The sequence below is a fragment of the Maniola hyperantus genome, chromosome Z (assembly GCF_902806685.2).
Source record: "Maniola hyperantus chromosome Z, iAphHyp1.2, whole genome shotgun sequence".
Taxonomy (NCBI): Eukaryota; Metazoa; Arthropoda; class Insecta; order Lepidoptera; family Nymphalidae; genus Maniola; species Maniola hyperantus.
In genome coordinates this window covers 1,830,602-1,852,230 of record NC_048564.1, presented here as the reverse complement: position 1 = coordinate 1,852,230, position 21,629 = coordinate 1,830,602, and the positions used below count along the sequence as shown (strand labels likewise).

Below are 21,629 nucleotides of genomic sequence, written 5' to 3'. Positions count from 1 at the left end.
CACAGAGTACATTGAATATAGTTAAAAGTTGGTACCTACTTTGAATATAAAACAAAGAGATTACATTACTGTATAAAAATTAAGAATCACCGAAAGTGTTGTCCATAAAGTAAACACGTAAGTAATTAACTATTTAATAGTTCAAAAACAACTAAAATATTAAAGTTTTTTTGTTAAAATGAGTAAGTACATAGCCCATAGGTAACTTGAGAAATAGAAGAATAAAACTTGAATACGTGGGGTGGGTAGTTAGTTAGCCTAATCTAATTATTGTAGACATTAGAAGTCATGCCTATATGGACTGGTGTGAAGAATACTGATGCCCGCGACTTCGTCCACGTGGAATTAGGTTTCTTAAAAATCCCGTGGGAACTCATTGATTTTCTGGGATAGTAGGATAGTAGGAAAAGTAGCCTATATCACTCTCCAGGACTTTATCTATACCCATGAAAAAAATCACGTCAATCTGTTGCACCGTTGCGACGTGATTGAAGGACAAACCAACAAACAAACACTTTCGCATTAATAATAAGGGTACCTACTGATTAGAAGATGCAATTTGTCAATGTTCACTGCTGCCACATAGGTCTCTTGGATGAACCTCTACGTGACTCGTCTGATGTGGTTTGTAGGGTGTCTGTCAAAGCTGCTTTTATATATCAGTTTTACGAACCATGTATGGCCATTGCCACTTCAGCCTTGTTATTCATAGACCTTTGTTAGTTACTTTTATTTTTCTGCTAATCTCATTTATGATCTGATCACATAGAGAAACTTTTTTAAACTATATAGACCTGTGCTTGATTGCAGTCACACCAAATAGTAGGTATTGATGCAGCCTAGTGTAGAGTGCGCCTACCTAGAAGGTGCCTAAAGGTATGATTCCGAACCACGCTGCACGCAGCAGCGCTGCCGCAACACTGCTGTCACCAGCTGTCACAGTTACAAGACATTTCACCTCAATTAATTGCTTCATGTACTTCATGTTCTGACATCCACAGAAGAATTGTCTCAATTTTTGCGCAAAGAATCAGCCTGTTAGAGTTACTGCTGGACATAGGCCTTTCCAAGAGCGCGCCACCACACACTGTCCTCCGCTTTCCTCATCCACCCACTTCCCACTACCTTCTTAAGGTTATGGACAAGTATGTTTATTCTGTTCAGACCCCCAATTGTGTAAGAAAAACATATTCATCATCGTAATTGTCAACAAATTCTACTCTTTGATTGGATGTGAAAAAATGTAAACTGCGAATCAACCAAGGGCAGAATTTGTTGATGATTATGATAACGATGAATACGTTTTTCTTACACAGCCAGGGGGCAGGTGTGTTAACGGTAGATAACTTGATGGCATGTACTTTGTTTTACATTTAGAATGGCGTGGACAAAGTATCAAAAGTTCCTGGCCGTGATGATGGTTTTTACCGGTTCCATCAACACCCTCAGTACAAAGTGGGCTGACAAGATGGAATCGAAAAATTCAGCGGGCGAAATGAGAACATTTACACATCCTTTCCTACAGGTAAGATAGTACCGGCCTTCCTTCTTCAAAAACGATAGGCTTTGAGCTCAACAGCCCACAGGATGGTGTAATAGTTGCATAGCTTATGTATTGCATATTTACATATTGTAATATTATTGTTTTAAAAAAGAGCAACTGCTGAGTTTATTGCCAACTCTACTTAGCAGAATCTGCTTATATGAACTCTTGGGCATACACCTCCTCCAGGGTTCTCCATATATTTCTTTATATTGCTTTAACACTCAGGGAACACTATGACATATTACATGAAATATATAAATTCATTTCATTTCTTCTTTAATGCTGTGTCTTTGAGTCCCTCTATCACTCCGACCGTCTCCAATCCATTGAAAACTCATCAAAACCTGTTATATTTTTCAGGCATCTGCAATGTTCTTTGGTGAGATGTTATGTCTACTTACATTCAAAATAGTATACTGGTTGAACCGAAATCAGGACCACCCACAGAATACTCTGATCCAAGGAAACCAGAACTTCAACCCTTTTATATTGATGCCAGCAGCTATGTTTGATTTGGTAAGCATTCTTTTTTTAGGGTTCTGTACCTCAAAAGGAAAAAAAGGAATCCTTATATAGGAATCCTATTTATACTTCGTTGTCTGTCTGTCTGTAGTGTCTGTCATGACCCGTCAAGGACTCGAAATCTATAGGGTACTTACTGTTGACCTAGAATCATAAAATTTGGCAGGTAGCAATAATAGCACAAGCTAAGGGAAAACTTTATTTTATTTTATTTATTAATTGAAAACTCCGAAAACCGTGAATTATTGGTTGCATCACAAAAAAATTAATAAGTGTTATTTCTTGTACGATAATATGGCACATGATAATACCTATCATGTGCGACTGACTCACACTTGACCGGTTTTTTAAATCGCAAGATACGAAACCCTAAAAATAAACTAAAATCACTTTGTCCCCAGGTGGCCACGTCGACAATGTACATAGGGCTTAATTTGACATATGCGAGCAGCTTCCAAATGTTCCGTGGCTCTGTCATAATCTTCGTAGCGTTGCTGTCTTCAGTCGTCCTAGGCAGAATAATCACCAAGAAGCAAGTGACTGGGATTGGTAAGTTTTTTATAACTATGGCTCATAACTTACAAGCAGTAGGGTCGAAAATTCTTTGCACTCATTCCATATGCGATTTTTATATCAACAAAACTAACCCCCATATTCACAAACATTACTATGAGGTCTCACAGAGGGCTCGAACGCACAGTATAGGTGCAACCAATCAGATAATAGTGTCACGTCAATTATCTATCTTCTATATCTATATATTCTATACTATTATATAAAGAGGTAATGTCGTTAAGTTTGTTTGTAAGGGGTAATCTTTGGAACTACTGAACCGATTTTAAAAATTCTTTCACCAGTAGAAAGCTACATTATTCCTGAGTGATATAGGCTATATATTTTTTTTAATTAGATCTTTACGAAAATTATAATAGGCTACCCGTGCGAAGCCGGGGCGGGTCGCTAGTTATCAATAATCTAATTGGTGGAATCCACACTGTGCGTTCGAGCACACTGTGAGACCTTACCTTATGGTAATGATTGTGAATACGGCTGTTACCCTTTGACTGTGATCTTACCTAGTGGTAAGTGATGCTGCTGTCTATGGTAGCGGGCTAATTTGGAAGAGGCTTAGCGGTTTCTACACGGCATCGTACCGGAACGCTAAATCGCTTGGCGTTCCTACGGGATTTTTAAAAACTTAAATCCACGCGTACGAAGTCTCGGGCATCAGCTAGTACCCTGATAAATTAAAACAAAAACAAACGGAGTCACAGCATAACTGCTAGTCGATGTAGAAGTAGATACGTACATATAGTTGGCCCTGCATGCATGTTATGATAACAAGTTCCAAGAGCATAATTATTATGAGTCATGGGAGTGTGTTTTACATATTTGGGAAGTGTCGTGTAAACATATCAATTCTCAGTAATCTATATTTAAATATAATAGCTGATGCTCGCAACTTCGTCCGCGTGGATTTAGGTTTTTAAAAATACCGTAGAAACTGTCTGAATTTCCGGGATAAAACATAGCCTATGTCACTCTCCAGGTCTTTAACTATACCCATGCAAAAAATCACGTCAAGCAGTTGCTCCGTTGCGACGTGATTGAAGGACAAACCAATAAAAAAAAGCCTAAAAACTTGAAATTTAGTAGGTAGGTTCTTTCTAGAACGTAGGTGTCAGCTAAGAAACGGATTTGAGGATCTATCAACGCACAGCTGTTTCAGCTGTGCGTTGATAGATCAGTCAGTCAGTCTCAAAGGAAACTCGTGCTGTGTAGGGCCGGTGATGATCATGATGATGAATTATTATCATAGGAATAGTAAAACTAATGCTAACGTCGTAAAGCCGGGACAGATATTATATATAATGGAAATCACTCACGATAGTTTAAACGCTAAAAAACTAATGCATATTGCTTACTCAAATAAATATTGTAAAAAGAGTCAAAATGGAGCGAGATTGACATTTTTTTTAATTAGATTAAGGAAAATAACTAAGAGGCTTTATTATAATCTTATAAATATATTTCCAGTGTACGTGATACTTGGACTCGCTATAGTTGGCATCACGGATGCCGTCTATCAGTCTGATGAGGGAAAAGGCAGAAACAGTCTGATCACGGGGGACCTGCTCATCATACTCGCTCAGGTTATCACGGCGTGCCAGATGGTCTACGAAGAGAAATATGTCTCAGGTAGGCAACAGTACAAATTCAGCCAATCACAGCAGTGGAGATTGTAGCAATGATTGATGTAGCTTTTTCGCAATCGATATACTTGATATTCTTGTTTGTGTCATATGTGGGCAGAAGATTCCAGCGCTGCAGACAACCACATCTGATTGGCCTACACTCTCTATTGGCTGAAATGCATTGATGGAGCAAGAATACTATAAATTCAGTCAATAGCAGCAATTACGAAAATCAATACTGAGCTGGAACGTTTTTCGGGTTGTGCCACATATGACACAATTTATTCCGACGTTTTTAGGGTTCCGTACCGCAAAAGGAAAAACGGAACCGTTAAAGGATCACTTTGTTGTCTGTCTATCTGTCGGTCTGTCAAGTAACCTACAGGGTACTTCCCGTTGACCTAGAATCATGAAATTTGGCAAGTAGGTAGGTCTTATAGCAGACATTAGGGGAAAAACCGTAAATTTGTGGTTACATCACACAAAAAATAATATTTATTAATATTTTCAGTTTTCGAAGTAAGATAACTATATCAAGTGGGGTATCATGTGAAAGAGCTTCACCTGTGCATTCTAAAACAGCTTTTTATGAATTTTTATTCATCATAGTTTTTGAATTATCGTGCAAAATGTTGAAAAATTACGACTGTAGTACGGAACTCTCGGTGCGCGAGCCTGACTCGCACTTGGCCCGTTTGAGGCATGTTGGCTTTAATGCGCAAGTGGAGGAAGCGCCGGGATAACCAACTCTTAGTTGTAACATGTGATGTGTGGCACCATTTAAGATATACACGTTTATCTTTCTTTCAATGGAGATTGTAGCAATGATCGACGACCAGCCTTACTTGATACTCTTGTTTGTGTCCAGGGCTGAACATCCCGGCGCTGCAGGCGGTGGGATGGGAGGGCGTGTTTGGGTTCAGCGTGCTGTCGATGCTGCTAGTGGTGTTCTACTGGGTGCCCGCGCCTGCGCACTTCGACCAGAACCCCCGCGGCACTGTGGAGGACTTCATCGACGGCCTGGTGCAGATCGGTGAGTTTGTGTCCAGGACTGAACATCCCGGCGCTGCAGGCGGTGGAAAAATTTGACAACATCGTCGCGTCAAATGTACTAACTTGTGACACCTCTTCTGACAAATCTTTGATTTCACGTCACCACTAGTGCTAATACTTGACAGATGTCGATTCAGGATCAAACCCTAGTGCTTAAATACTTAATATTTGACACATTGAGTCAGGATCAAACTGGAAGTTCTTACTGACCTATGTTATTCGTAGTTTCTGACTATGGTATGTGTTTCAGGTAACAACCTGCTGTTGTTGCTAGCCATCCTGGGGACGATAGTGTCGATCGCGTTCTTCAACTTCGCGGGGATCAGCGTCACTAAAGAAATGTCCGCCACCACTAGGATGGTTCTGGATTCTGTCAGGTACGAATACAAAAAATCCAGGGGTCTATTGGTAGTTTTTAGGGCTACGTAGGTACCCGAAAAGTGCCAACGGGACCCTGTTACTAAGCCCCCACTGTCCGTCCATCCGTCTGTCTGTCAGCGGGATGTATCTCGTGAACCGTAATACAGAATCTATTGCTGCACAACTAAAAAAAATGGCCGTCATAAAAATAAAATTAGTAAGTGTTATTAGTTCTTGTACGATGATACAGAACCCTCCGATTCGCAGATGACCAGTTTTTTTTTTAATTTCAGGACGATAGTAATCTGGTCAGTGTCGATCGCGGTGGCATGGCAAGCCTTCCATTGGCAACATCTGGTGGGTTTCGCGGTGCTGATATTAGGGCTTTGCGGATACAACGGTCTGCTTCCGAAAATGATCTGCTGTAGCACGGAACCCGACGAGGACGAGGAACGGATCGTTACTAATGAATCGGTGATATATGAGGACGCCACGTCAGTAGCAGTAGAGTAGTACCTTACACAGGATCCTAAGTAATGTTGTAGGGTAAAGGTGACAGATCAACATTAAGACCTTGTCCAGAAGGAGCGAATTCGCCGCGAAACGTTTCGCGCGAATTCATTCGCGCGTTACCGAGATACTAGCCGCCAATACATCGCTGATCGCGCCCACAAGCATCGTGCGAATTCAAAATACGCGCGTAAATCGCGTGCACTACGCCTGACTCTCGACTCGCGCATGATTCGCGCGTAATGCGCGCGAGTCGAGATACTAGGGACGCCTTGTTCAGTTAACGCGCGAACTCCAGAACGAAAAAGCGTTATCGCTTTTTGTATGAAAATTTACAACTAGACGATGCTCTTAAGCTGTGCTGTGCTGTGCTGTGCTCAGCTAAACTAACTTTCTGGTGCTATACTTTTCCTTCAAACAATGTTAAGGTGCGCAGTGTGCTGTGAGACTGCGACAGCGTGATTATGTATGCGCACAAGTGCAAGCGAGATGGGCAGTGCGATGCCGAGCGAGCCAGCACGTATCGCGTACTCCTTGCTATGTTTTTAACAGCACAGCCGTACAAAGCGATCTTTGTACGGCTCACCTCACCTCGACGACCTCCCTGATGCAGTGGTAAGCGTTATTGTCTTATTAGTGGGATGTCCCGGGTTCGATTCCCGGCAGGGGTTGGAATTTTATAATTTCTAAATTTCTGGTGTGGTCTGGTGGAAGGCTTCGGCCGTGGCTAGTTAACGGTACGATGCCGTGTAGAAACCCAAGGGTTTATTAAAAACTGCCATACCCCTTCCAAATTGGCCCGCTTCCATCTTAGACTGCATCATCACTTACCACCAGGCGAGATTGCAGTCAAGGGCTAACTTGTATCTGAATAATAAAAAACCGGAGCGCAGCAGGGTTTGTTTGTTTCTTCATTGTAATCTAGAACACAGCACAGCGCAGCATAGCTCAACGTTGATTGGTCACCCTAAAGATGAGGGTTATTGTCGATAGATATCAAAACTAAACTATTTTAATGGTTTCGATTTAAAAATTATGAAATTTTAATTTTATTATACTAGGTACAATCAGTGGCGTGCACAGGAGCCAGGGTAGGCATTAGTTAGGTAAGAACATGTTTACTGGTTGGTCATAATGAAAAATATGCATTGAGCCATTACAACTGGGGTATGCAGTGCATTTATGCCTTTATGACCTGCACGCCACTGGGTACAATGAATTTGGAAATCAAAAAAATAACCAACCAACCGTTCGAGCAGTCGTCAACTACTCGGGCGGTTCTGACTTCTTTGAGCGTTCTTACCGTGCATCTACATGTTCGCATCGCGGCGCTCCACTTGCTGGAAATATCATTCAAATCACAAAACTTAAAACTCCAATCATTTATTCAGAATTGGTATAATTTTACGCTTCCTGATTGTCATAAATTTTTATTTGCAAGATGATATGATATAGTGGTGATAACATGTTAATGACATTTCCAGAACATGAACAGTACGCGTACCTGTTCGCCACTGGTCGCTCCTCTTATACGAATGTGTAAATGCACCTTTACTTCCGAAATTAATAATTAATGTATCTTTAATCTGTCGATAAGTTACTTAGCGATGTTCTTATTTGTATGGTCTTTTTTTTTGTTTTTCTTATTACTGAGTGCCAATGAGTTACTCAATTGAACTACGATCTAGCCTAATTTTAGTAGTATAGTAATTTTAAGTAGTTTTATAGTCCTTACAAAATGACTTCTCATGCACCATTTTAACTCTATGGGTCATCTGTCATGTACGCCACCTTTAAAATAAGGACTAAACTCGTACTTTTGATATGAAATTTTAAAAAGTTAAAATTGCGCGTGAAAAGTATTTTTTACGCATTATACTTTAACCTAAGCTTTATCTTATACCTACTAAAATATTGACGCCGATTTTGTTGTCTTTCTCTAAACTTTTAAAGTATCTGCATCTTTTTCTTTGTAATATTGCTAAAAAAGGACGGAACACGAATTTTACATTTATAGACTATTTTAAGTGCACACTCTAAATTTTACTAGCACCAATTGTCCATTGACATATCATATATAGTCGACGCATTTTAAACTAAGTCGTTGAGTTATCTGTTACCTCGCTCGCACTTACCTACGACCAGTAAGTGCGAGCGAAACAGACAGATAACTTGACGACTCACTTTAAAATGCGTCGACTGTAGTCTTTCTTGATAGATACACGTTGTTCACCTGTTCTTTCGCTTCACTTATAACTATGCACTATAGTCTTTTTTGACAAACAACAATGTTGCTTAGCAAAAGACGGACAGACAATCTGGCTAACGAAAGAAGAGATTGGAAAAATTATTATAGAAGACCTAGAATAACCTAATTTAATAGTTTAGAATCACTTATTTTTATTTATGTTCTATCAATTCGGTTTTTCCAGGACATATTAATTTCAGAGCTGCCATACTGATATTTTCTTAATTTGCCTCGCTTTTTCAGTCTTCTTTCGTCCGCCAGACTCTACAATAGATTGAGTTTTAGATAGTTTTAGAGTATAAGTTCGGCGATAAAGGCGTCTAGGCTAGACAAGGTCAGGTAGACTAATAGATCCCTGAAATTTATATTAATTAAGTATTTTAATACTGGCAATGTTAACCAACCGGTGCCTTACGTGTAGATTTTATAATTTTTTTTTAAATTGATATGATTTTGTTTTCGCATGTGTATAGCCATTAATTAATTAACCATACTATTACATATATTTTTTTAATTGATATGATTTTGTTTTCGCATGCATATAACCATTAATTAATTAACCACACTATTACATTTCTTTTATATTGTTTCATTTATTTAGCCAATCTTAGGCTGCAGATACATGAGTTTTACTCACGTAAGTAGTTACTAAGTCGTTTTGAGTTTGTAGCTTTATATTGTTATCATAAGTGAATACGAATTATTGTGATAAATCTGAATTTCTATTATGTAAGTAATACTTTAAAAATCAGTAGATATGTAGATGTACGGAAATAATATTTTTATAAATCAGATATTTTTAAGTAGAATGTTAAATTTAATTAAAGGACGTTATAATAATTGAGAAACAAAGAATATTATTTTAATAAATAAATGAACCAAAATTGGAGTTTTAATTTAATTCGCTTTTAATTGGATGTAGGTACTTTCTGAGAAACATTCCAAAACAAGTCAAATCATGAAAAGCCGGTCAAGTGCGAGTCAGACTGGCACACGAAGGTTTCCGTACCATCGTAAAAGAAATAACACCAATTTTTTTGTGATGTCCATCGGGCGGTGGTTAAGCACTCATCCGATCCGAGTCCGTACAATACGTTCCGAAGTTGTCATATAACTATTTGTATGGTAGATTATAACATATGACGTTAATATTTTTTATATCCGTATTTTCACGGATTCGGATCGGATGAGTGCGTGATCGCTAAGGGTTACTTTTTTCCTTGAAGATACTCTTACGGAACCCTAAAAACTGATTACATTTCATCGCGGTCTTGATTTATTTGGTACAAAGATAGCTTGCATCCCGGAGACAGATATAAAAGTAGGATACTTTTTATCCCGGAAAATCAAAGAGTTTTCACGGGATTTCTGAATAACTCATCCAGCCGGACGAACCGACGATGTCGTGGGCATCATCTAGTATCTACAATTATTTAAAAAAAATTAAAATTATTTCAATAATTTTCAATACAATAATAAACAATTTAAAAAAAAGTAGCTAACATCTAAATATGCATGCAATCATACACTCCCATTTACACACACACACACATGCACACACGCTCACACATACTCATAAGCACACACTCACACACGCATACACACACACATACAATCATACACACACTGTTGTAATTTTATTTTATTATTGTATATACCTACATTTATTCTAACTCTATTCTGTTAAAATAGTTTAATTATAATTTTAAGTAATCTCTTTTGGCCTTCTGTTATACCTAGATTTAAATTTAAATAATAATTATGTATTTACGCTGTTGATTACTTTCAAATAAACAAAATAAAAAAATAAAAAAAAATTTGGAAGATATTTCATCAGTTTTCCAGGACCTCACCGGCCACCCTGAGTTCACCCCCTCAGTACCCTTATTATAAATGCGAAAGTGTGTTTGTTGGTTTATTGGTTTTTTGGTTTGTAAAAGGAAAAGCTGACTGATCTCTCAACACAGCCCAAACTACTGGACGGATCGGGCTGAAATTTGGCATGCAGCTAGCTGTTGTGACGTAGGTACACATCCGCTAAGAAAGGATTTTTGAAAATTCAACCCCTAAGGGGGTAAAATAAGGATTTTAAATTTGTGTAGTCCACGCGGACGCAGTCGCGGGGATAAGCTAGTTTTATATAAAATTGAAATAATATGTATTTGAAATGGAGGTCTGAGATACTTTATTAGTGTTACATACTAATTTTAAAATAAAATTACTAATTAGTCTTCTCTTTTTCAATCATTTTTGGTTTTTCACCGTGAGCTGAAAGTAAATTTAAAAATATAAAAATCATTATCTAGTATATTGTAGTACGTATTATTGACGTCCAATCTTCCACGCTGGCTAATTCGCACCTGGCCAGCGCCAGCGTGGTAGACTGTGGCGTGCGCGTTATGCGGATCGACCTCCAGCTAATTTATAAACTCCCTATGGTCAGGAACGGAACCTACTTCTTCTGCGGCTCATTGAATGAGATCCTAACAAACAAATCATATAATTGAGGAAACGTACTTATAAAATACCAGCTGTTGCCCGCGACTTTCTTCCACGGTACATATACATAATTTCACCATCATAATCACGATCAACCCATCGCCGGCTCACTACAGAGTACGCGTCTCCTCTCAAAAGTGAGAAAAGCTTTGGGCTGTGGCGGTTACCACAATAGAAACTAGATGGCGCTGTTCAATCGATGACGCAGTCCCGAACAAATGTACCGCCGATAGTAATCGCACTAACGGAGTTTTCTGCAATCTGGACTATATATAGAAGTTTCAAGACACAACCGTCGGCCCAGCTGGCGCTACCGAGCACAACCAACCGCTCGGTGGGAGATCTCCCCTTTGGTACGGTCGAGCCTGCACACCGCTCCCGTACAGGGCTATAGTCTATCACGCTGGCCATGTGCGGATTGGTAGACTTCACACACCTTTGAACATTATGGAGAACTCTCAGGCATACAGGTTTCCTCACAATGTTTTCCTTTACCGCTAAGGCAAGTGATATTTAATTTCTTAAAACCCACATAACTCGGAAAAGAAGTGCGTGCCCGGGATCGAACCCTGACCTACGACTAGAAAGCGGACGTCCTAAGTCCTAACCACTATGCTATAACAGTTTCCCATAGCGGTTCCTTTTTTCCTTTTGAGGTATAGTACCCTAAAAAGGTAGATAATTTCTATAAAACCAAGGCCTACTTACGCAGTTGGTTTCCATTGACCCAATAGAAGTATTTGATAAGCGATTGGTCCCGTCTCAACGCTTCGATCTTCAAATCGGGTTTTAGGGATTTTCGTAACGTTTTCGCCGCTATGTTCGAATAGTTTACGTAACTAGAAAATAAAACCAGTCAGACTCGCAATAATTATGTTGGAAGGAACCATAATATAAGTACCTATTTATTTTTGGTTAGATTAATCTACCGCCCTAAAAACAAATTAGTAAATTATATAATAAATAGATGATGCCCGTGACTTCGTCCGCGTGGATTTAGGTTTTAAAAATCCCGTGGGAACAGTTTGATTTTCCGGGATAAAAAGTAGCCTATGCCTCCCTCGGGATGCAAGCTATCGCTGTACAAATTTCATAATATCGGTTTGTATATGTACTGTGGACGAAGTCGCGGACAACAGCTTGTATTTGATACGTTTCCTCAATTATATATTTTGTACATTGTTTTTTCCTTCCTGCCTTGTTCAAAAACTTAAAGGCTCCCCCACACAGGCGCGTTATTATAGGTCGATAATATCGCATGCGTTATTGCGATATCTGTTTTCAGTACATTTTGTATTAGGATGGTCATGTAGTCAAAGTCAAAGTCAAAGTCAAATGATTTATTCAAAATAGGTAATAAATTACTCTTATTGATTGTCTGGTATAGTGTTAGATTTGTAAGATAATATAGTGGTGATAATTATAACGCAAACTTAAAACTAAAGCTACGAGGGTTCCAAACGCGCCCAGGTCTGAGAAGAGCCCACAACAAACTCAGCCAGGTATTCTTTTTATTATCACCACTTTACAAATTTATTGAAACTTATTAGAACTATCACAAAGTCGTTAAGCAACTCATTCCCAAGCTTGCTTATCATTTAAATAATCCTTTACATTGTAATAGGATTTTTCAATTAGTTTACGTTTTATGAAAACTTTGAACTTGTTGAGAGACATCTCCAATATGTCTTCTGGAAGCTTATTATAGAAACGTATGGAATTACGAGCAAATGAATTGCTAACTTTACTGAGCCTAGAGGCGGGAATTACAAGTTTATTTTTATTTCTAGTATTTATATTATGACAGTCACTTTTTTTTTTAAATTTATTTATGTTTTTATGTACGTACAGTAAATTTTCAAAAATATATTGATTATGCACTGTCATAATTTTAACTTCCCTAAATTTAGTTCTCAGCGACTCTCGTGGCCCCATACTGTATATGGCTCGAACAGCCCTTTTCTGCAGCACAAAAATAGAATTAATATCAGCAGCATTACCCCATAATAATATACCATATGACATAATGCTGTGAAAGTAACTAAAATATACTAGTCTCGCAGTTTCTATGTCTGTCAACTGGCGAATCTTTTTTACCGCATATGCGGCAGAACTAAGTCTGTTCGATAAGTTATTTATATGAGAGCCCCATTGAAGTTTGCATCTAACGTTATTCCAAGAAAAATAGCGGTATCCACTAAATCTAATTCCTCATTATTAAGTTGCACAGTGGTTTTCACCTGCTTAACATTTGGTAAAGTGAATTTAATACACTTTGTCTTTTTCCCGTTGAGAAGCAGGTTATTAGCTTCGAACCACTGTACTAACTTGGTGAGAGAATTGTTTACTTCATCAAAAGTTGTTAAGTATCGATTGATTTTAAATAAAAGTGATGTATCATCAGCAAACAAGACTATCCCGTAATTGTCCTTAGCGAGGTAAGGAAGGTCATTGATGTAAATAAGGAACAGAAAAGGTCCTAAGATGGAACCTTGTGGCACCCCCATTTTTACAACGGATCCGGGAGATCGCTTTCCATTCACGTCTACCCTTTGTATTCTATCATTTAGGTAAGAACTCATCAATTCCAATGCTGCACCCCTAATTCCATAATGGTGCAATTTCGCGACCAATGTTTCATGATCAACGCAGTCGAAAGCCTTGGATAAATCACATAAAACGCCAAGCGCATCACGTGATTCCTCCCAGGCTTCAAATATATTTAGTATTAACTCAACACCAGCATCGGTTGTTGAGCGACCCCGTGTAAAACCAAACTGTTTGGTGTGAAATAAATCATTAATGTTGAAAAAATTAAGCAGTTGAGTTAAAATTATTTTTTCAAAGATTTTACTAAAAGTGGGTAGTACAGATATCGGTCTGAAGTTAGTGGGGTCACTAGTACTACCTGATTTAAATAATGGAATTATTTTACTATGTTTCATTAAGTCTGGAAACTCACCACAGTCAACACAATTATTGAATATTAATGCTAACTCGGGTGCAACAATATCAATTAATGATTTCACAACGTTAACGGAAATGCCCCACAGATCATTTGTTTTCTTATTATTAATTAATTTAAAAGCTTTGATAACGTCAGAGCAACTAACGTGACTGAATTCAAACATTTTATTACATTCAGGCACGTTATCCTCCAATAGTGAGAGAGCGGCGGCTGCTGAAGAGTTCAATGATTTTGTAGTAGAAACAGGAATATCTGTAAAGAAGGTCTCGAAAACGGTTGCAACCTCGGGGTCTGACGTAATCAACTTGTCATGATATTTTAGTTCAAAATTACAAGTTTTATGTGTCACTCTTCCTGTTTCTTCGTTAACTATTTTCCAGGTAGTTTTTACTACATTGGAGCTGTTTTTAATTTTTGCCTGGATATATTTTGACTTGGCTGCAATGCAATCTCTCTTAAACTTTTTGGAAAACAGTTGAACGTACTGCTTGAATTCGTCACCAGTATCATATTGTCGCTCCGCATACAATTCATATAGTTTTTGTCTACTTTTATGTAGTTCTACTGTTGCCCATTCACTAAAAACTTTTGCATCAGTAGTCAAGACCGATTTACTGGTGAATATTGAGTTAAATATAGTATTGAATATATTAAAAAATGTATTATACATTTCATCAGGACTAAACCCATTTGACAAAAATGGAAGGTGTTTTATAAGGCTTAGTCTCATATTCTCAATTCGGTCAGACGTTACTGGTACAAAGGTTATTCTACGTTTAGAATTTTTTTTCTTCAAATTTTCAAACTGGATCAACTGTCCACAATGATCCGAATCCAATTTGCTAATTATGGTTTTAGTAATTGGATTTATATTTGTAAAAATATTGTCTATACATGTGGCGCTAGTTACAGTTATTCTTGTAGGCTCCATAAACATGTTGGATAGGTTGTAGGATTTGAAAAGATTTAATAATTTGCCATTTAAAGGGCTACTTTCCAAAATATTTACATTAAAGTCTCCGCACACAATCAGCTTTTTATTTGATTTTGAGATTTTGAATAAGACTTCATCCATTACCTTTTCAAAAAGATCAAAGTTAGACAAGGGTGGTCTATATACAGACACAACAATGAATTGCTCAAGTTCAACTGAGGATAGTTCTATTGTTCGCTCAACAGACAGGCTCTCTATGTCATTTCGATTCTTGAATTTTAATTGTTTGCTAAGCAAAATTAACGAGCCGCCATGAATCGCATTGGTTCTGGTGAACGAACTACCAACCTGGTGATTACCAAAATTGAATGTATACTCATTATTTTTTAACCAATGCTCAGTTATACATAAAATATCAATATTGAAATTATTCAAAAAAAGTTCTATTTCCAGATCTTTCCCTCTGATACATTGAATATTTTGGTGCACCAGATTGATAACATTAGATTTTTTGCAACAACTTGCAATTTCTAATTCTTTGCCGGTGAAGCTCTGTATACTTTGATGTACATTTTTCATGTGACAGGGCTCCTCCGTTGTCTTACTGTCTAGTTTAAACAAGCAATAGGGTTCCTAATAGTACTTACACTATTGCTCGAGTCAATAATAGAAAAATTAGTACTAGAAGTACTCGAGTCAATATTATAAATATTTGTACTAGAAGTACTTGAGTCAATATTATAAATATTTGTACTAGAAGTACAGTTTGTATAAGAGTCAAAAGAGTTTGTTACAACACTTGTAACTGAATCATTTAAATTATGTGCTAATAGTGAGGCAATATGCATCTTACATCTCTTCGGCAGATACATACTGTCTCCGGTCAATTTAAACTTATTAGTCAATTTAATACTATTAATGTCAAAATAAAAAATAGCTTCACTATAATGTTTAGTGAGATTATACATTTTCAAATTTAAAGTATGTATTTTATCATTTTGTTGTTTGTTTAATGTACCAGAATAAGGAAAAGCACACAAAACAAATTTACATTTTGTTTTCTCATGTAGGAGCAATAATTTTTGAATGCATTTTACAATCTGTTGTTTTTTGACTTGTAAACTGTCCCCAAACAATAATATAACATTTGTATTACTATCCAATGATTTTTCATTTAAGTTATTAATTAAATAGTTAAAACTAGCTCCAGGAGAACATCTATTAATCACTGAATGCTTTAAACAACAGCTCATTATGGAGCCCAGACCTCTACCTAAGCTGTCAGAAATAATTATAGTTTGTTTTATTGGCTTAGCTGAGGGATTAATATTGACAGATGAAGGAACCTCTGTAACATCAATACTACACGGAACCTCTGTAACATCAATACTACACGGAACCTCTGTAACATCAATACTACACTGCTCTGGACAAGTATCTGTTTTCACAGGGAGCGGTGCAGGACTATCTTGGTGAACAATAGGTACATTTGGAGAACATTCATGCTTATTGGTTAATGACTCAAAGCGAGCCATGTTATAGTTACTTAATGCTAACAATTCATCTGCTGCCAGTATTTGCTCATCAATCTGTTTTTGTGACAGCTCGTATTGGTTTGTGACATTATGTAGCGAATAAGTCAATTTGGAAATTTCATCATTTAAGGTTTGAACATCCAAATCATACTTATCCCGGAGTTCTGTAATAGATAAGCAATAAGCATCGAGCTTATTTAATAATTGAGAACGTTCCTTTCGTAATGCAATATTTTTTGTATGAGTTTTTTGAGATTTTATCAAACTTTTGGTTTTTCTAATTACTTTACTAAGTTTTATATATTTTTTTATTTTGTTGTGGCTATTCAAATATACCAAGTTATGTTCCGGCAATGACTTGGTATTACTAGCACACGGACTGTCACAAGTCAGATCTATGATCACTCCTGGCGCGTCTGGGGATGAAGTGAGCAGCTCGTCGTACAAATTATTTATTGCCTTTGTTTCATGGCTTTGCAATTGAGACTGAAGGTCGTCAATTGTTTTCTGAGCTCTACTCAATTCATTCTCCAACATAGAAATCCTGCTAAGAGCCTCATCATATGTTTGGATGCACTGATTGAATGAGCCGACCGCCTCCTGAAGTTGGTCCCGTTCTTCCAGTACTATAGTATGAACATTGCTTAGGTCAGCCAGTTCAGCCTTCAATTGAGTGTTCTTTGTAATAATGGCTCTTAACTCAGCTTCACTGTCGTCTTGTTCCTTCAACAACTGCTCATTTAGCTGTTTCAGTGATTTTAGTTCCCGGAGGGCATTTTTTAGTTTCACTTGCTCCTCCATAGCTACTGCCCTCCTGGTTGTTGGTGCCATTGTGTATGTGTACTACTCTGAAACACACCAAATAATATATGTGGGTGAAGGAAAATAAAATTAAATAAAATAAAGTTTAAAGTAGGTATTACAGATATGAAGATGGAATGATCTTTGAAAACAGAAAAGAAAGAACAAAAGATTAAAGACTTAGTGAGATACTTATAGTTATTTGGTATATCTACACCTACACTAACTGGACCAAAATATTACAACACAATAATGTACTTAATTTGTAAAAAATTAGGTGTCAATATGAAATGCAAAGTTCATCACTTATTACTATTAAGTACTTATTAATTTATAAAGTTATTGTTTTGCATTAGACTTAGTATTTATTATGTATTGTGTAATGTTAGTATTGTCTGAGGCAATATTCGTTATTCTCCAACTATACTTCCACTATTTGTCAAGTAAGTGGAAAAAGGTTTTTGCCTAGTGTGAGGAGGGACGTGTCTCGATGTTCTCGAGAAAAGAAAGAGTAGTGAGTATAGTACCTAACCTAATTATGTAAAATAACATTGAAATACATAAAATATAAGAATAAGTTAGGTAATAGAAGCAATACTCCCCAAGTTTAAGCCGTTTATTTTCAAACACTCGGCAGCCACCCTCCGTTTAAATCCTTCTTCTGGTTATGTCGCTTATGTATAGTCGCATGTCACAGTTATTTACAGTATTTACAACCGCATAATAATAATTTCACACTGTTTTTTCACTTATTTCTAGTTAATTTTAATATATTTCAATTTAAATTTAAGGAACAGCTGATTTTGCAACATGACAGCTTGACGGTTGCGTTCCGTTTCTGTAGTTACACACTGCTGCGATAATACGTCCTACTTCCATTGCGGCGTTATTATCGCAGCAGTGTGTAACTACATGATCATCCTAATACAAAATGTACTGAAAACAGATATCGCAATAACGCATGCGATATTATCGACCTATAATAACGCGCCTGTGTGGGGAGCCTTTAAGTCGCACTTGATCGCGTTTTTATTATTAAGTATTAGGTATAAATAAATAAATAAAAATATTTTAATTGAAATTTTACAAGTTCTTTTGAATCGTCAAATGCATCTACCACTGATTCGAAATGCCTTTCCTACCGAGAAGAACCAAAAATAAACTCGGCGGTTGCTCTTTTCAAATATTTGATTTACAATAATTTGCCATACTATCCGTGTATTGTATTTAAATACATTTTAAAAATATGCACCTAGAGAAAACTTACTTTAGCCCTGCCATTCGCCATGTGCTCATTTTTTGTAGATTTATGGGTACAATCCAACTACTTAGGCAAAAAAATATACCTATTTAGGTAGGTAGGTAGGTAGTATTTTTTAATATTATAGTCTCGTTTTCAGTAATCCAACAATTAATCAACGCAAAAAATAATTAATATTTATCCTGTAAATCTTTAAATTCGCCACTCTGATAATGACAAAGAGAATAGGTACTGAACGTGACTGAAACTCAAAAGTGTCAAATGTCATTTTTTTCATAAACAGCGTAAAATTTAACCAAAGAATTTTAATGTACTACTTCGTAGTACAACATAAGGATTATTACGTTATTACCTCCTATGTCGTTGAATTTAACTTATCACGCGCCATTTTAACTTTATGTTTCAAACTTTATGTCAAAAGTAATTTAGTCTTTATTTCAAAGGTGAACCCAAAGAAATTGATTCCTATGTCGATGGGCTCTACTTATATAAAATCATATTTTGTCCTTGAACTTCAGTGTTCAAGTGTATACATACATACCTAGTGTATAGTATAGTATAGTATAATATAGTATAGTATAGTATAGTATAGTATAGTATAGTATAGTATAGTATAGTATAGTATAGTATAGTATAGTATAGTATAGTATAGTATAGTATAGTATAGTATAGTATAGTATAGTATAGTGTAGTATAGTATAGTATAGTACCAGTGCCTAAGTGTATTCATACATACAGGAGTACGAGCGTACGTGCGTTCGAATACGTAGGTGAGTACCGGAGTAACCAGTTTGTTGTCTATTCATTCCTCAGTAGGTCATGACATAGGTCAGTGATTCATTCAGTTGACTACATGCACGCTTGCAGTAGTAAATCCTACTAATAATTATAAATGTGAAAGTGTGGATGTTTGTGTGTTTGTTACTCAATCACGCAAAAACGTCTCAACGGATTTGGATAATTTTTTTGAATGGAGATAGATTATACCCTGGATTAACACATAGGCTATAGTATAGTTCCCGCGGGATTTTGAAAAACGTAAATCCACGCGGACGAAGTCGCGGGCATCAGCTAGTATTGCATAAGTACCTACTGAGTGTACTTCACAAGGACACGTGGTAAGTTAACTTCATGTATTCAGCTTGTTTCCGCGTTGTAAAAGCATAATATATTCTCTGATCTAAGTAAAAACGAATGGGTTCCACCTGCCTCGTAAGTTGTGGTGGCGTCTAAACCCACTAAGAACAGGGCATGGCCGCTGCAACTGTCTTCTGCACAAGTGTGGGTGGAAACCTTCCGCTCTCTGTGGCTGTGGCGAAGAGGATCAAACAGTGGAACATATAATCCAGGGTTGCCCCACACACTCTTACAGAGGACCGTCGCAAGACTTTTTTGACCCTCCTTCTGATATTGTCACTTGGCTGGAAAATTTGGATTAATTTTTTTTTAATGGAGAACTCTTAGGCATGCCGGTTTCCTTACGATGTTTTCCTTCACCGACAAAGAAAGTGATATTTAATTATTTAAAACGCACATAACTCCGAAAAGTTTGAGGTGCGTGCCCGGAATCGAATCCCCGACCTCCGATTAGGAGACAGACGTCCTAACCACTAGGCTTACAGCTACAAATTTATAACATTACCTACTAAAATGTCTTTTGGTGTAGATCGTTTAGTTTATTTATTTACTTGCCTCTTTAATATAATAGTACGTGACAGGTCCTTATGGCAATCGGGGTATGATGCGGGGGTAGGCCTCGCACACCTACACGTCACCCGCGTTACCCGCACGGTTCGCGCGAGTGCTGTGCGGGGCATCCCCACCCCGATTGCCATTTCGACCTGTCACGTACCTACTATAACCGTGTGTGTGTCTTTATCTACCTATGTTTTTGTAATAGGATACAAACCTAATCAGGAATCGACCTCGGGCCCTTATTATGTCGATGCATTTGATATAACAAAATCGTTTGGGTGCAATTTTAATCTTATGTCTATGAAAATATGGACCATAATCCTAAATTGTGATAAAACCTTAAATATCTATATAGTGGTACAGCTCCACTATCGGTATTCGGCAAATGGTTCGAGCTCGGGCATTTTTTAACCGACTTCAAACGTTACGCGATTACTCCGTCAATTATGAACCGATTTTGATGATTCTTTTTTTGTTTTGTAGGACATACTTCCGAAGTGGTCCCATTTTAATTAGGTAAAGATTTTAATTAGGTATCTTCGGAGATGGAGAACGGAACTCCTCAATTAATAAGAGTAAATTGCTCGCGATCAGTGTAATTGCTTTGTAAACAGTAGGGTTTTAACCAGGCATAGCATATTTTTAACCGACTTGAAAAAAGGAGGAGGTTTTCAATTCGAATGTATGTCTTTTTGTATGTTTGTTACGCGATTTCTTCGCCAAATATGAACCGATTTATAATGATCCTTTGAAACAGTAGGTTTTTAACCAGGCATATCATATTTTAGTACGATGGGGCCACTAAAAATTGTGAAATAAAAAAAATTCAAAAAATAATAAAAACCGACTTCAATAACCACCAACACTAAAAAGTAAAAAATAATTTAATTTATTACCCAATATATTACGTATACAAGAGTTATTGTAGTTCTATAGTAATATTTTTTGGAGTCGGTGGAGTCGCAAAACACTATGAAGAGTAGATAGACGGTTCGTGCGGCTAAATTTTATTTTTTTAATTTTCAACCACACGCATATTCTTTATTCACGATATCACGGATCATATTATGCTGAATCCGATAGGGGAGTCGTACCTACCATGATTGATAAATCCTTATCAGGAGTAGGTATTTCCTATCAGATAAAACTGCAACGGTCCAATGCCACTCTTAATAAAGCATCTACACATGAGCCAACAACTTTCCAACAAATACATTCGGACTTGTAAAAAATCTATATATATAAATCTATATCTATATATATAAAAGGAAAAGGTGACTGACTGACTGATCTATCAACGCACAGTTCAAACTAAATTGCTATTATGACGTAGACATCCGCTAAGAAATATTTTTTGAAAATTCAACCACTAAAGGGGTAAAACAGGGGTTTGAAATTTCTGTAGCCCACGCGGACGAAGTCGATCTATACCTACCTACCATTTAATAATATCTTCCGCGGATGGCTAGCCCCTTCTGAGATTGGGCCCACGCCGTGATCGA

General features: G+C 37.1%; 1 protein-coding gene across 1 annotated transcript; it reads left to right on the top strand.

Moving 5' to 3' along the window:
- LOC117995552 (solute carrier family 35 member F6-like) lies at positions 1 to 9,312 on the top strand. The gene is made up of 8 exons (XM_034983548.2): positions 1 to 117; positions 1,378 to 1,525; positions 1,907 to 2,062; positions 2,470 to 2,617; positions 4,106 to 4,267; positions 5,132 to 5,296; positions 5,567 to 5,693; positions 5,970 to 9,312. Exons 2-8 carry the CDS (start codon positions 1,379 to 1,381, stop codon positions 6,187 to 6,189), a joined length of 1,125 nt encoding a protein of 374 aa, XP_034839439.1. The 5' UTR covers positions 1 to 117; position 1,378; the 3' UTR covers positions 6,190 to 9,312.
- Positions 9,313 to 21,629: the final 12,317 nt, after the last annotated feature.

Bases quoted from the DNA above. Each gene is read 5' to 3' on its own strand.
- LOC117995552 (XM_034983548.2), top strand. From the start codon at position 1,379: ATGGCGTGGACAAAGTATCAAAAGTTCCTGGCCGTGATGATGGTTTTT. The intron at 1,526-1,906 runs GTAAGATAGTAC...TATATTTTTCAG, and splicing joins TTACACATCCTTTCCTACAG to GCATCTGCAATGTTCTTTGG. The intron at 2,063-2,469 runs GTAAGCATTCTT...CTTTGTCCCCAG, and splicing joins CAGCAGCTATGTTTGATTTG to GTGGCCACGTCGACAATGTA.